At 42.3% G+C, this 17426-nt stretch overlaps 1 protein-coding gene across 1 annotated transcript in view; it reads left to right on the forward strand.

The window, feature by feature from the left end:
• The window catches only part of LOC122794922 (probable ATP-dependent RNA helicase DDX60), a 2165155-nt gene that overhangs the window by 247131 nt on the left and 1900598 nt on the right, over nt 1-17426 (forward strand). Inside the window, exon 3 of the mRNA XM_044063515.1 lies at nt 4876-5065. Within this exon, the coding sequence (XP_043919450.1) occupies nt 4876-5065 (190 nt within the window). The remainder of the gene's footprint in view (nt 1-4875; nt 5066-17426) is intronic.

The raw sequence follows: 17426 nt of genomic DNA on the forward strand, positions 1-17426 counted from the left end.
TATCATGTAATTGAACACTAACTGCTTCATTAATTCGTTGACACTGATTACATGTACCACACTTCGTAGTTCCCTTAGTAATATCTTGCCCTTTATTGTGTGATATAGTTTTTTCTAATAGTCTCTTCAAGTTTGGTGCTGTCTTGTACACAAAAGATGGATGAGCTCCTAACTTAGTGCCATAATTGTTGGAAGTAATCACATCCCAATATCTGTAAATAATGTCCTTAATAAAATTCACATGTGGAGTGTAAGTTAATACACAAACTCTGTTGTAATGTGCATCCCTATTTGAAAGATTATCACGCGTTGTCTGTGGGTCACCTAAGCCGGGCTCGTACCTACCTAAAAGAGCCAAGTATTTATGTCCCCATTGAGATGAGACATAGTTGATGGTGTCGTTTAACATGGTGACTGGATATCCCCTGTTGTAAAACATATTGTAAATAGATTTTAGCTCAATGTCCATAACCTCCTTCGAAGAGGGCATGCGGGCAGCTCTAATACATTGGCCCTTAACTACATTTTTGAACATGAAAGGTGGATGATTGCTGTTATATTCAATATAGTCATTCGAAAACGTAGGTTTTCTAAGTATCCTAGAGGCAAATCCATCATCTGTATGGCTTATAAAAGTGTCCAAGTAGGCTATTCCTTTGTCACTATAGTTGTAAGTAAACTTTAAAAATTGGGTTGTCCCATTTATGTAGTGTATGAATTCATTAATGGTTTCTTGTTTTCCCTTCCATAAAATAAACAAATCATCTAAAAATCGGGCATAAAATACTATATCTGTGTAATATTTGCTTTTAAATAAAAATTCAGATTCCCATTCAAGCATAACTAAATTGGCGAATATGGTGGCACAAGACATAGCCACACCTTTAGTCTGTCTAAAGAATTCTGCCTGAAATACAATGTAGTTATGATCTAGGACTAAGGACATCATATCAGTAATGAGACAAATCTTGTCCCAGCTGTATCCAGAATGTTTCCTGAGACTATTACTGAAGTATTCAAGTCCAATGTCCTTGGGTATGCTGGAAAACAGATCGATGACATCTATGGTAATGAAGGATAAGCCTTCATTCCATCTGTCCTTTGTAAGCATACCTAAGAAATTCCAAGAATCCTTCATTAGATGAGGAATAGTATTATAAATATGTTTTGTCCATCGATCAATTACTACTCCTATATTGAACGTTTTAGATTTAGAACCTGAAATAATAGGTCTGAATGGTGGATTTTGTACAGATTTTTGGACCTTTGGTATTCCTACGATTTTGGCCAAGATGGGATAATCAGTTTTCAAAAACATATATAACTCATTGGTGATTCTGTTGTCAATAAGATATTCTTCCAAGGCTAAATCTATTCTTTTGTGACCAATATTAATTTGGCTAACCGAGACTATCTCATAGTTGCCTGATTCATGTAAGAGGTTATGAATTTGCATATTGTAATCAAATGTATGGTAAACAAAAATACCTCCCCCCTTATCAGGCTTCATAATTCTTATATCTTTATTACACATCAATTTTTTCAGACAGTCTCGTTCGTTTTTCGTTAAATTATCCTGGTGTACTGGATATTGGTAGCCTTTCCTAATATCGTTGTGTAACCAATATACATCTTTACATACCAATTTTTCAAAATCCGTTACTTGTGGATTAGAAATAGGGACATCTGAACTTTTTTTCTTCAAATCAAAATAACTGCTAGAATTAGAATTGACATCACATCTATCAAATTGTAAGGCTAAGTTCAGCCTTCTGCAGTATAACTTAATTTCTTTTATAGTGTCCACTAAATTAATTCCTGTAGTAGGGATGAATTTCATACCTCTACTCATTAACTGAAGAAAATCACTATCAGTAACCTGATCAGTATAGTTGAAAACATTAAAACCATTAAAAGAACTCAGTATATGGTTCTGTTCCTCGTGTGCTTCCACTTCCTCTATTAAATCAATGTATGGAAATAGTGAATTGGCTTCTTGCTTTATATTAATAACCTCAATAGGCTGTGAGGAGTCTACAAAAACTGTGGAGTGTGTAGATCTGGATGGTTTAACACTAGATAATTTGTTTATCTCACTTTGTGGTTCCACTGTTTGTACTGCTGTTTGGGGGCTGGATAAAATCTGCCTCCCTGAAAATTTTCCTCTCTATTGATACTCCTGGACGTGTTTCTATAACTGTTAATTCTATTCCTTTTTACTTGCTCTTTGTCGGAAGGCCATTCATAGGCTCTATTATTCTCATACAACTCAGCGTCACGTTGTATATTCCTATTCTTCCTTTCATATATACTATATGCTTTATTTTCTGCAATAGTAAACTGTTTATTGTAGAATTCTCTCCACAACTCGAAATCTGTATGCTTAAGGATAGTGTCATTCATACTTTCCAATTCACTAACCAATAACATCAATTTTTTATCATTTAATTTAATTAATAACTTTATATAAAGGAACCCAAAGTTGTCAAATAATTGATTAAATTCTTTAGTGACTTCTAGTTTATAGTCTACACCCAATGGTGATTTAAAAAATCTTAAACCTTTTGGCACTATTTTGATATTTAGACATTTTGATAAATAAGCATTGTCAATTTTTGTATTTTTAATTTGTAACAATTTCTTACCAAAATCATTAATCATATCCTTTAAAGAACCATATGTACAACCAGTAGATCTAGCTTTGCCATTTTTTTCCTCTCCTATAACATTATCAAAATCAAAATTGTTACTTAGAAATTGTTCAAATAAACTATCGACATGATTATTCACAGTATTAGAGTTCATGCCCATACATCCATGATGTTTAAAAATCTTATTTGGATTACATGGACTAGAGTTGGTGTTATGAGACACAGTACCTTTTGAATGCTCGAACTCTGCCCGCTTGTAGTTAATATAAGTTTTCGCTGGTTGTTTGACCTTAGGTCTAGCTCCTGTGCGATCCGCTTCCTGCCACGTATGGCAGAAACTGAAGTCAAAAGTAAAGTCATTAGCTGGAGATAAGCAGGTGTGCCTGTTTCTGTGTAAAAACTCCACCGAATCTTGTGGAAAACGTGAACAGTCATTAATGCCACATAACTGACCGTTAGGAAGGTCTTGCTACCTGCAACTCTTGTCCTGCATACTACATAGGGAAAACCGAGCGACAATTAAACTAGCGAATTTATGAACATTATTACAAGATACAAATACCCGCGGTGGTGGTGCTGCGGTAGCCTTGTCTCCTCACTGTAAGATGCTGTCCGGTTCGATTCTCAGCTAGAGCATCTTCTGTGTGGAGACATGCGTGAATGGGCGTACCTTTGTTGAAGGTTGTGCGTCAGGCCTGGCAAGCCGGTACGTAAAAATCAACTGCCAATCATTAGCGGACCGGAGTTCCGCTGTGGCGACCCCTAACCGGGAAAAGCCGAAAGAAAGAAAGAAAGATTACAAGATACAAAAACAAGATAAAACAACGCTTTATTTAGACATATTCAAGAACAAGGCATTGATCATCTGTTTACTTTTGCCATTATAGATCAGGTTGCCAGTTCTTTATTTGGGGGGAATTGGAAAATGTATTTAGCATTATTAGAATGCAAGTGGCAAATTATTACAGATGCCACTAGATTCCCTGGTCTTAATGATTATATAAGCATTAAACCTTTTTTAGTATTGTCTCAGATGTTTTAACACCGCTTCATCATAGTGTGTATAATTATCCTTATGCTTCCAAATAGTTTATATTTTGAATTACAAGACACAATATTTTAACATATTTAGGTTGCATAATGATTCATTATATGCCGTTTTTTACATATATATTTTTTTATATATATATTTTTATATATATATTAATGTTTTAAAATGTATAACCTTTTATATGAGATATATTTATATGTTAGTATTAATGTATTTATTACTTAAGACTTTGAATGATATTGCTTTAAATATTTTGGCGCCTTTTCACTAATTAAGTTTTCAAAATACTATATAAACTAACAGTTTATATTGTTACTTGTTCTGATGAAGACTGTTTTTAGACAGTTGAAAGCGCTTAACCTGGTTTGTGGAATTATTCATTTGTGATTGTCCATTAAAGAATTTCATCTGTTCGATTAGCAGTTGTACAGCATTTCCTGCCAAGTTTTCTAGTATTCTTCGTGGTTCTTTTGTTGCCTTATGGATGTAGTTAGGACTTTGTCCCTCTATGCCACTGGAATGGCTTCAGTGAACTAATGCTGAACATGGTACAGTTGTGTAAGTAAACTTACTGTAAAACTCGATGTTCTGATAGATCACTGTTGGCAGTAGCTGTACCTTCCTTCTGGCCTCCTTCTTTGATTTTTTATGTATTACCAGAGTATGTATGTATATACCCTTGTGTGTATAGTTTATCTTGTTTTATTTTTACTCTCTTAGCATTTTTCTTTTCAGAGCTTTTGCCTCCCTTCTTGGGGTAAGAAAGTTCTGAGCTATTTTGTGCTCTGACTTCATTTTGTATGGAGTTTTTCTTGAACAATTGAGTTAGGATGCATGGAAGGTGCCATTAAGCTTTGAAAAGCTGGCTAGTTGGTCATAGCCTTCACAAGCTGTAACCCAAATAGAGTATGCTACTGCAGCAGTGATTTAATAGAAAATCTACTGTTATGATAAGTTTATGTAAACAGCTGTACTTTCTGCTTTCACAGAGTAACATTTGCATTGAAGAGTTACATGTTTACTACATTTTCTGATTGGAATAAACATTACTCTCTTTTTCTCTGTTAATATCTCTGATTATCTGTCTCTAACCAACGTGACCAATAAATATACGTCAAGTGCTTATTGATTTAAGATTCTTTTTATGTTTCCATTTTGTCTTGTTTACTGAAGGTATGCCAGCCTACTGCATGACTTTGTGGAGTCCGAATTCTTTGTAATAGATGGAGATTCATTAATGGTGGAGTACATAGATGACATAACTTTTTGTGATGGACAGAATCTATATTTCTTTTACTTGATTGAATGCTGCTTAATGGAGCTGCAGCAGAAGGGAGCAAAGTTTGTGATTGTGTTTTTTCAGGTAAGTACTTTTGTGATTGTGTTTTTTCAGGTAAGTACTGCATGATCATATGTCTTCATGTCTTCATACTAGTTTTTTAAATGTTATTCAGTACTTTGAACAGTATCCAGTACTACCAGATGTTTGCATACAGTATACAGTAATCTCAGGTGCCAACTTTAATTTACCTCTGGGAGGAACTAGACAGAGGAGAGATTTGCATTAAGTTCTAGCTCTCCTTTCCTCAAGAAACTATGTCTTCCTTAAACTCACTTAGGCTGTTCCTCAGTTCACAGAGTCTCAAAGGAGCAGATGCTCAACTCTAAGAAAAGCTGTCAGGTCAACCCCCTGTTTCCTCCCCATCCTCATCTTAGTGCAACGTTGGAGTTGGTTTGTATGGTTAATTGGGGTGTGGAGGAGGCAGAGTCCTGCAAAGGAGGAATCGGGGTGATTTGCTGCATTGTAGAACATAGGGAGCTGGCCTGATAGACTCAGCAAAGATAGTGAAACTACTTGAGTTGCTGATGACCTGGAATGAATCCACAACTAGTTGACTTGTTAGACATGTAAATGGAATGGGCCTTCTCTGTGACAACTTACTATCATCACCCCCCTTCTTATCATATCATTGGTTACTATATCAACCTGTCTCTGTCCTTCTCATCCCACAGCTCCTGCCTAACCAGTATGGAATCCCTATGCATTAAGCCAAACACCAATGTCCTTCAAGGATGCATCTGCAGTCATAACATATGGGTTGTCCTGCCTCAGGCAGCCCTCGGTCGGCCCGATTCCAAAGTCTGGGTCTGGCCTCGGCTGATGTCGCACTTCACCCGACGTCATAGCTCCTGGGGTATAAAGGCATCAGCCGACGCCATTTTCCCCAGTCTTTCTTGCCGCACAGTGCCTGAAGCAGAAGCTGTTCGCAAGTGCCGGTCGGTCAGATCCAGAGATTTCAGCTACCGAAGACTTCTAAAAAAGCTAAGTACCCCGTTGGGGACTCTTTCTTGCCTCAGCCGATGTCAGACAAAATAAATAATTGTTTAACTTGTGGGAAACAAATACCTCACAAGGATTTCCACTCTTATTGCCTTCCCTGCTTAGGCCCAGACCACGACGTATCAGCTTGTTTAGCCTGTGCCTCCTTCAACCGACGGACACTTAGACGTCGGTTGGAGTTTGCAGAAGAGTTTTTTGGTTCAACCTTTGCATATAAAATGCCGTCGGAGATTCCAACTACACATTTAGCTAAAATGCGCAAGGAAAAGGACCGACACTCGCGGCCCGCGGTTTCAGCTGAAACCACGGTTAGGCCTACCGCGAGTGTCTCAGTTTCGGCTGAAACCGAGTCCTCGGTCCTCCCTTCGGCCGCTAACATACCTCCGACAACCGAGGCCTCAGAGGCCCCGGCTGAGTCTGCTACAGAAATTCCAACCGAAGAAGCAGGCACTCAAGATTTGTCCGACACCATCCCGTTGGACATTTCTACTCCTGCACATGGGGCAGCTAGACCCCCTGCTTCTATGTCTATTAAGGCCTTCTCCAGGGCTAAAGCAGCTAAACTTTCCAAGGCCCTACCTACAAAAGCTCCTCACAGACCTTCCTCAAGTTCTCAGATTCTCAGCCTTGCTGAGGACCTCATTTCTTTAATCAGGGGATCCCAACCTCAACCAGACAGGGCCTCACAACCCCCTCCTGAAAAAAGGCCTAGGACTGAACCCCCTGAACCTGTTTCCTCTGACTACTCCTCGGATGGATCAGATTTACCTGACCATCAGGAAGGTCCATACTCACCTTATGAGGATTCGGATGCAGAAGACTCCATTCCCTCTGCCTCTCCCCCAGAGGAATTTTCATTTGGGGTAACTCTTCATTCAATGAGGGAACATTTCCAATGGCAGGGTCAGGATTTTTCTGATTCTAGAAAAAGGCTAAGGACTTTTTTATATTTACCACAGCATAGACCTTTAGCCATACCACCTGTACTATCAGTTGTTGATGATGCATACAGTGATGCATGTTCAGCCCCTGATTCTCTTCCCCCGGCCCCTGCCAAACCTGACAGATATTACAGGGTCCTGGATTCTCATTTCCACTTGTACAAGGCCCATGCTGCAGACCCAGAAACCATTTTTCAGAGCCCTAAGGGTGTTGCAGCTGCCAAAACCCCCCTCCCCTCTGAAAGAGAATCAAGAACATTAGAGAGATGGGGTAAAAAGGTTTATACATCTGCTACTCTTTCTGCCAGGGCTTTAAACTGTCAATTTCACATGATACAGTACCAGGACTTTTTGTTAGATCAGCTGAATAAAAAGCTTTCTTCTCCTGAACCTTTAGACCATAAGTCCCTTCAGGAGTTGGTACACAATTCTCAGCAGGTCAGTAATCATTTTTTAAAATGTGGCTATGATGCACTGAAGGCTTCATTTAGATCAGCTATGACTGGAGCAGTGATTCGAAGGCATGCCTGGCTAAAAGAGCAATCCTTGCCAGACCATGTTAAGTCTAAACTACTAGATGCTGCTATGGAAAAACAAAGTTTATTTGGCTCCCCTGCACAGGAGGTTCTAAAGAAAGTGGAGGAAAAAGCAAAATCTGTGCAAACAGTCAAGGATTTTTTGCAGGTCCAACCTCCGAGGTTCAGTAGAAATTGGCCTTCAAAGAATTGGTCCTTTCCAAACACCTCCATAGCACAAAGAGGCAGAAATAAATGCCCAAGAGGCAGAGATCAATCAAGGGGTGCCTACAGGGGCCGTCAGTGGCAACCTGACAACCAGAGGAGTACCTCTACAGCTGCGACTGCAACCACTTCCACTGGACAGACACAATGACTTGGCTCTGATTCCGCCTACCAGGGAACAATTGGAAGCACCCTTGGGTGGAAAATTAGCTTTATTTTCAAAAAACTGGCATTGCATTACAGGAGACAAATGGACTTTGCAAACAATAGACAAAGGTTACAGGTTTCACTTCCACACTTTACCAAAAAAGAAAGGAATGCCAAACCTTCCGCCAAGCCAGAAGTCACAGGCTCTAAAGCAAGTCATCAACTTACTACGGATGAGAGCAATAGAAAAGGTACCATCAAAGGAACAAGGCCAAGGATTTTACTCCAGACTATTCCTTGTACCAAGAAAAGAAACTCAATGGAGGCCTATTCTCGATTTGTCCACACTGAACACATATCTCATTGTACCAAAATTCAAGATGCTGACCCTACAGCAACTTCTTCCCATGTTGGGCAAGGAGTCTTGGCTGGTGACTCTAGATCTCAAGGAGGCATACCTGCATGTCCCTATACGACCAGATTGCAGAAGACACCTCAGATTTCTTGCAGGATCAGAGCATTATCAATTCTCAGCATTGCCCTTTGGCTTATCTACTGCGCCCAGAGTATTCACGAAATGCCTGGCATCAGTAATTGCACATTGCAGGCTTCAGGGAATTCAAATCTATCCATACCTGGACGACTGCCTAATACAAGCGGACAACAAGACAAAAATAATAAAGGATTTGGCCTATGTCATACAGCTGCTGCAAGCATTGGGATACACAGTCAACATACAGAAGTCAAGACTAGTGCCATCCCAAAGGATAACATTTTTGGGTGCAGAACTGGACACAATATCTCAGATGGCTTTTCTCACAGAAGAAAAAAAAAACAACTTCCAGTCTACTTCACGGCATTGACAAGACAAACTCAGCTTACTGCAAGGAAAGTCCTGCAGGCCCTGGGTTACATGGCATCTTGCATAATCTTGATCCCACATACCAGACTGCATATGAGAAAATTACAATGGTACCTAAGGAATGTATGGTCTCAACACAAACACAGTCTAGAGACCATGATACCAATCATTCCATGCCTGAAAAAAGAATTCCTGTGGTGGGCTTAGGCCTGCCAGACCAACAGAGGGTTGCCTGTCCACAAACCACAACCAAGGCAGACCATCACCATGGACGCCTCAGACCTAGGCTGGGAGCACACATGGCAGACAAGTGTATCCAAGGCCTATGGTCCCAAGACCAGCTGAAACTACACATAAATCTGAAGGAGATGCTGGCAGTGAAACAAGCAATACAGGCATTCAAATCATTCCTCAAGCAAGGACACCTGCTGATAAGGACGGACAATACCACAGTCATGTGGTACATCAACAAACAGGGAGGCACACATTCCTACCCTCTATGCCAGATGGCAATGGAACTGTGGAACCTCGGCCTGAATCTCAACATTCAACTACAGGCCAGATTCGCAGACAAATTAAGCAGAACTACCACGGATGCTCACGAATGGATGCTGCATCCAGATATCTTCAAAACCATAACAAAGAAATGGGGAATGCCAGAGATAGACCTGTTCGCCTCCCCACTCAACCACCAACTGAAGAAATTCTGCTCAAGAGAATACCACCCACAAGCCTGGAGAGTGGATTCCCTTTCTTTCAGCTGGAAGGCACTGACACTTTATGCCTTTCCACCTCTCCCATTGATGTACAAAGTTCTACTGAAGATCAGGGAGGAACAGCCAAAGGTAATTCTGATAGCTCCAGACTGGCCAAGGCAGCATTGGTACCCGCTACTGAGAAGCATGTCTCGGACGGACCCATGGCCTCTACCTCTATGGCCTTTACTTCTAACACAGAACAACTACAAGACCCTACATCCAAACTTGAAAACGCTGCAACTAACTGCCTGGAAAATTGCATAAAACAAAACCAACCTGTTTTATCTCAGAGGGTCAAGGACATTATCCTGGAGGCTCGCAGACCCTCCACAAGGAAAACATACTCAGCCAAATGGAAAAGATTCCTCATTTGGAGTGCATCAAAGGGAACAGATGTCATGCTTGCAAACCTAGCACACATTCTAGAATACTTAGCAGAACTGTTCCACAATGGCCTGTCCTACTCTTCCATTAAGATTCATGCTTCAGCAATTTCAGCAGAGTACAACATGGATCCTCCTATCTTCTCTCAACCTCTTCTCAGGCAATTTTTAAGAGGGATCAAAAATGTAAAACCTCCAAGGAAACCACCTCTGCCTGCATGGGATCTCAATTTTGTGCTGGAAAAATTAACACTTCCACCTTTTGAACCAGCAGCATCAGCAGACTTACAGTTCTTATCTTGGAAGACTGCCTTCCTTCTAGCAATCACTTCAGCAAGAAGGGTATCCGAGTTACAGGCATTAATGGCAGTACAGCCTTTCCTTATCTTTCACCAGGACAGGGTGTCTCTGAGAACCAATCCTACTTTCATGCCAAAGGTGGTATCCAGGGTATCCTTGAACCAAGCTATTCATCTGCCTACGTTCTTCCCTAACCCTCAGAACAGGGGGGAAAAGCTACTACACACCTTGGATGTACATAGACAACTGCGCTACTACCTGGACAGAACTAAGACCAACAGAAAAACTGACCAGCTTCTGGTAGCATATGCAACAGGAGTGCAAGGGAAAGCAATTTCCAAACAGACAATTTCAAAATGGATAGGAAATTGCATTCGATTCTGTTACTCTTTTCATGGAAAGTCAACTCCTGAAAATATCAGGCCTCACTCCACAAGGGCTACAGCCACCACTACAGCTTTCCTACGAGGAGTGGCTACCAAAGACATTTTAGAAGCTGCTACCTGGAGCTCCGTGCATACATTTGCCAAGCATTACAATCTTCCTTTATACTCCAGATCCCGAGCAGGCTTTGCAACTGCAGTTTTACAAGGGATCTTAACTACACCATCTTTATCTTAGTGCCTCCTCCCCAGTTTGGCTATGGTATTCTACCCATATGTTATGACTGCAGATGCATCCTTGAAGGACATAGTACAGTTTTGTACCTACCATAAATGTAGATGTCCGATAGGTATGCATCTGCAGTCAGGATTACCCACCCTCCTTCCCCTCTGTGGTATTCCTAGGGTGCTTACCCCTCTTTCAGCTAGCTGGGGGAATCTATTATGGTGTATTTGTTTGTATGTATATATATATGTATATATATTTTGTTTACTACTGTTTGGAATTTACAACATTATCCAAATATAGCCTTCCTAGAGGGCACCTGGCATCTGGGGCAAGAAACACTGAGGAAAATGGCGTCGGCTGATGCCTTTATACCCCAGGAGCTATGACGTCGGGTGAAGTGCGACATCAGCCGAGGCCAGACCCAGACTTTGGAATCGGGCCGATCAAGGGCTGTCTGAGGCAGGACAACCCATATGTTATGACTGCAGATGCATACCTATCGGACATCTACATTTATGGTAGGTACAAAACTGTACTTTCTCCTAAGAGACTTCAACTACCCATTCATTAACTGGGAGATGTATACATCCTCAAACACATATGCCCAGAAATTTCTGGACTTCATTCATACAGCCTCTTTCAACCAACCACCCATCCATGCTTCATCCTCAACCCTTTTTCCCATTCTGCACATGAGGTCGTGGTGTCACTTCCTCAATGACAAAAATCTTGAGTCAAGGATTTCACTGCTGGGTGGCTAGCCCTGATGTGGTAGTTCATTCACACCACTTACTCACGCACACACACACACTCACCTACGGCTAATTTAGAGTGTCCAATCCACCTACTGCATGTCTTTGGAATGTGGGAGGAAACCTTGAGCACCTGAAGGAAAGCCACGCGACTGCAGGGAGACATGCAAACTCTGCACATAAGGCACCCCAGCTGAGAATCAAACCAGAGAACCTCTTGCTGGCAGGCAACAACACTAATTGCTGCACCACTGCGGCCACCCACCGGTCTCTCAACCAACCAGGGGCAATAAAATCCTGGAGCTGGTCCTTACCAATATGAGGCAGCTTTGCTTCTCATAGGATCATAGGAGCATAGGAAGTTACTAGGCAATTGTCCCTGATGCCTTTACAAGCCTAGCCAAGAATTTAGCACATGTTCCAACAAGTAAGCACCCTATGCCACTGCCCAGCAGGGACACAGGTGGAATACCTGGGGTGTATTTTCTGTTTCCCATCCAGTTATCCAGGTTGCTCTTAAAAGGGTTCAATGAGGTACTCTGCTTTATGTGGAGAGGGAGTATATTCCACAAAAGGAAGAGTCTCTGGGATACAAATCTGTCCTGCCAACAAGTCCTGTTGATGTCACAGACCAGGTTGAGGTCGCGTGTGTGGGTTACTTGAGTGGAGCTTGACTTGCGGATATGCAGCAGTCCCATCAGGGCGGGGTCTGAGATTGCTTTGTATGCCAGGCAGAGATCACATCTGAGGAGTCTGTAGGAGACTGAGTAGAGGGACAGGAGTTTTAGCCTGTCTGTGTAGGGTAGATGTTTGAGGCCCTGGATTCTCCAGGTGAGGAACCTCTGTGGTCTCTCCATGTGCTTTGTAAGAATCATGCCAAAAGTTGCGTTGTACTCAATAATGAGTCTTATAAGAGAAGACTACAAGGATGTTATGACCACCTTGCCCCTGGATGAGATACCCTTACTAATGAGGTGGGCCATGTAGAAAGCTTTCTGTACAATGTAGGCAATATGGTGTTCAAAAGTCAGTTTGCTATCAATCTGGTGCCCAAGTCCTTCATGACTGATTGCGTGCTTAGTACTTTATTATCAATGTGATAATTTGTGGGGAAGTCACTCTCTCCAAAAGGGATGATGATGCATTTTTTGACGTTCAGTTTGAGGCCATGTTTCTGACACCAGTCATTTGTTTAGGTGAGACCCACTTGGAGAATTTCCACATCACTAAGGGAATTGATGACAGCACCCAGCTTGCAGTCATCCACAAACCTGGTCAGCCATAGCCCACTAGATTTGGCCTGTACCTCCGGGAAGTATATCGAAAACAGCAGAGGTTCCAAGAACGATCCCTGGGGTACACTGCTCATTAAGAGTCTACTATTTGAGGTGGCTTCCCCTATTTTCACTAGGTGGGTACTATCAGTGAACTAGTTTGCTACCCATCTGGTAACATATGGATTGATGCCTAGTTGAGAGCGTTTATCTATTATACCTGAGTGGGGAATAGTATTGAAGGCTTTGGCCAGACCAGTGTAGGTGGTGTGCACTGTCTTCCCCTCATCCATGGCTTTGTTGACTGTCTCAAAGAAGTCAACCAAATTTAACAGGCATGACTTTCCCTTGGTAAAACCAAACTGTGTATGATCAAGTGTCTGGAGGTTGCCAATGTCCTTGTTAATGAGGTCCATGATACCTGTCTGAGTTCATGTAGGATGCAGCCTGGGATGTTATCGGATCCCATGGAGGCTGTATTTTTTGCCTTTGAGAGGGTAGTGATGACTTGCTCCCTAGATATAAGGGGATGGGGGCAGATACTGAAGATGTCCTGTTTTTACTGATGGGGGGACAGATGAGTGAAGTTTTCACTGAACCTGTCTGCCAGCAGGTTGTCTATATCTACAGCGTTTGTGTATGTGGTATCCTTGGCCACCAGTTCTGAGCAGATCTGGGTGCTTCCCTTGAGATTGCAGACATATGTGAAGAAGGCCTTATGATTGTCTTTAGTAGATGTGGCCAGTTTGGACTCGAAGCCTGATTTGGAGGATTTCACCAGTCCTCTTATTTGCTTGTTCAGGCTAAGGAGAGATTGCTTCCAATTAGGCACCTGCTCCTGTTTGGTCCTGGACAGCAATTTTTTTTCTTTTATTATAGAGTTTATTTATTGTAGATGCCAACCGGACAGGTTTGCTCTTCCTTGAGGAGGAGGATTTCGTCCTGTCTAGTATTCCTGATAACATGCAGCTGTATAAATGCTCATATAGTACTTTGGTGTAGGTTTGGACATATGTGCCCAGTTCCTATGGAGGGGGAGGGGCTATGAAGCTGTTTATACCTTCCCTCAGGAGGCTGTAATCAGCTTTGGAGAAGTTTTTTTGTTTGACCCTAGCTGGGGGTGAGGGGTGGGGTAGGGGGAGATGGTGACTTTGAAAGTGACTGCTTTGTGGTCGATCTTACCAGAGATGATGATACTGTAGGGATGCTGCAATGGTTACTCACATTGGTTAATTCCAAGTCCAAGATATTTTAACCTCTTGTTGGGTGTCAACCAACTGGTCCAAGATATTTGCACTGACGAAATCAAGGAATCTCTGGGCATTTGTGTTTTGGCATGAGTATTTCTTCCAATCTATGGTTGGATAGTTAAACTCACCCAGGATTAGGGTAAAGGGTTGAATCTTGATAGATTCGAAGAGGTCCAGATGGGTGGAGTGGGCATCTTAAGTCAGAATTTGAGGCCTATAGCTAGCTATGATTTGAAAAGGGGTCTTGTCAATTGTTAACTGCACCTGGAGTGTTTCCTGTGCATCATACTATTTGACCAGCCTAGAAGTGTGTATATCTTTTATATATATTGCAACTCCACCTCCTTTTGTTTTGCTGCCCACAGCATGGGGTCTGAATGAATGATAGGATGAGTAACCTGGTATGGCTGGGGTGCTCTCCACAGCTTTGAACCAGGTTTCTGTGACTGCACAAATGTAAGCTTCTTCTAGGGTTAAGAATGCTTGTAATGAGTTCAGTTTCGTGTTTAGACTCCTAGCGTTTAGCAGCATGACCTTTAATGTACGTTTTGGTAAAATGTTCATGTTGGTAGTTTTAACTCATGGCATTGCCTAGAAAGGCACTATGGGGAGGCAAGAGCTTTTGCTAGGAGCCTGAAGCACAGGGAGACAGATGCAGGCCACTTCTGACAACGCATTGTGGATTGTCAGTCATGTCATCCCATGCTGTGAGGTGCTAGATCCCTTTGGAATGACACCAGAAACTAGCCAATTGTTAAAGTCAGTCATTTTCTGTTTGTATTAAAGCATCATTCTGGGTGACAGTAGAATGTTTTTTCATCAATTCTAACTTTCTCATCAATTCTAACTTCCTCCTGCTTATGTAGAATCTTTTACAACCAATCCCTATGCAAATGTAAATAGCTGCATAAACTCTTCTGTCCTCCTCAGTAGTAAATACACTGCCAATTTCTCCTGTCTACCTGATGAATCTGGGCATCTTGGGGCAATGCAGCAATTGCATCATGTACACAGACAACCCTCTCCTTCTACCACCCAACACTGCAACCTGAGAGATGCACTTATATAGGCAAACTTGAAGCAAAGCTCTCTTCACCCAAGACTGGACTAGACAGTCAAGAGGAGAAGGTAAACACTTGCACCACACCACACTCATCACATAGTCCTTCAAAACCTACACCACCAAAACACACACATAGCAAGACAAAACATGCACCTACATTCATGGAGGCTCTTAATAAAAATATAGTCAAGCAACAGAGACCTCCAAAACAGAAATGCATGCAACCTTCACCCCCGAACACAACCCAAATGACACATAGCCCGCAAGCTCAGTGTGCTACTAAACCACAGCCCATAAGGTGTAACAGCAGACCAACACTCTAGTCATAGGTGATTCTATAGTCAGGCACACTGATGTTCCACTCACCAGGCTAATAAAGGTGAAAGTTATTGTCAGCTGTCTGTTGGGTGCCAGGATCCACCACATAATGCATGCACTCAGATCACTCCACAACAAGTACAAATATGACTGTGTCTTTGTCCATGTTGGTGAGAATGCCCTGAGATGTACCTCCCTGGACTACATGAAAAGAGACGTGGAGGAGCTCTCTGATCTTGTAGCCCAGGCAGTTATGACCCTAGCCCTGAGTAGCATCCTGCCATCACCAAGAATGATACCACAATACAAGGACAAAATGATTGACTTCAGCAATTGGCTAAGCTTCTGGTGTCATTCTAAGGGGATCTAGTACCTGTCTGCCTGGGATACCATGATTGACAGACCACAATGCTTTGACAGAGAAGGCCTGCACCTGTCGCCCTTGGGATTCCAGACACTGGCTAAGGTTATTGCCACCCCTATAGTTCCTTTTTTAGGCAAGGTTCAAATGACAAATTCCCCACCGTAACAGGTACAAGCAAGCAAAATCTGAGGGTAATGCTACTCAGTGCTAGAAGTGTAAACCTCAAAATACATTCACTCGAGGCACTCCTTAAAATGGAGAACATTGACATCTGTGCAGTGACAGAGACCTGGTTCACGGCTCCAGAGAGCACCCCTGCATTACCAGGCTAGAATTCATACCACACCTTTTGGCCACCTAACCTGGACCGAAACACTAAAGATGGAAACGTGTCCATATTCATTAAGGATATCAACACCTCCAGGCTAGTTGATCAGCATAATGCATCCGAGATTATCCAAGTGCAACTAACTCTGGGCCCCTTCTTGACCAGGTCGTGCTTTCGGTTGCTGGCTCCGTGCATGGCCTGCTATCAATCACGCTCAAGCTACCCCAGACAGATTTCCAGACCAACTTTGTTCCTGGGTTCCCTACCTGTAAGGACCTTCTCTGGATCATAGGGTACTCGGGCTACTGTCCTTCCTCCCTGCAAGAACCATATAGTAAATAGTCCTGCTATCAATCACGCTCAAGCTACCCCAGACAGATTTCCAGACCAACTTTGTTCCTGGGTTCCCTACCTGTAAGGACCTTCTCTGGATCGTATGGTACTCGGGCTGCTGTCCTTCCTCCCTGCAAGAACCATATAGTAAATAGTCCTGCTATCAATCATGCTCAAGCTACCCCAGATAGATTTCCAGACCAACTTTGTTCCTGGGTTCCCTACCTGTAAGGACCTTCTCTGGATCGTATGATACTCGGGCTACTGTCCTTCCTCCCTGCAAGAACCGTATAGTAAATAGTCCTGCTATCAATCACGCTCAAGCTACCCCAGACAGATTTCCAGACCAACTTTGTTCCTGGGTTCCCTACCTGTAAGGACCTTCTCTGGATAGTATGGTACTTGGGCTACTGTCCTTCCTCCCTGCAAGAACCATATAGTAAATAGTCCTGCTATCAATCACGCTCAAGCTACCCCAGACAGATTTCCAGACCAACTTTGTTTCTGGGTTCCCTACCTGTAAGGACCTTCTCTGGATCGTATGGTACTCAGGCTACTGTCCTTCCTCTCTGCAAGAACCATATAGTAAATAGTGTATGTATGTAACTACTTGTATAACCATTGTCCCTCTGGTTGATGTTAGAGTGTGACACTACGTGAGTTAGCCAGCAGCCCAGCACTGACCCAATCCTCCCTTGGCCACATTGACTTTTTCCCTTTCTTCCTCACCTAATAGTGCTTTATCTATCTGTAGTTACCCATTTGGCCAGTAAATGGCAGCACCTCCCCATTAACAAACTTTCACCTCTATCTGATAAGTTCTTTACTTCAAATGTCAGAAACAAATGTAACAAATAAACAAAGCTACATTTAACTAGTAACTTCATTTCTTACCTTGAGTATCCTTTATTGTACTTCCACCCTTGACTCACCTCCCTGTCTCTTACCCTAGTGTCCA

Source organism: Protopterus annectens, chromosome 2.part1, assembly GCF_019279795.1.
Source record: "Protopterus annectens isolate FY-2018-M chromosome 2.part1, PAN1.0, whole genome shotgun sequence".
Lineage (NCBI taxonomy): Eukaryota > Metazoa > Chordata > Ceratodontiformes > Protopteridae > Protopterus > Protopterus annectens.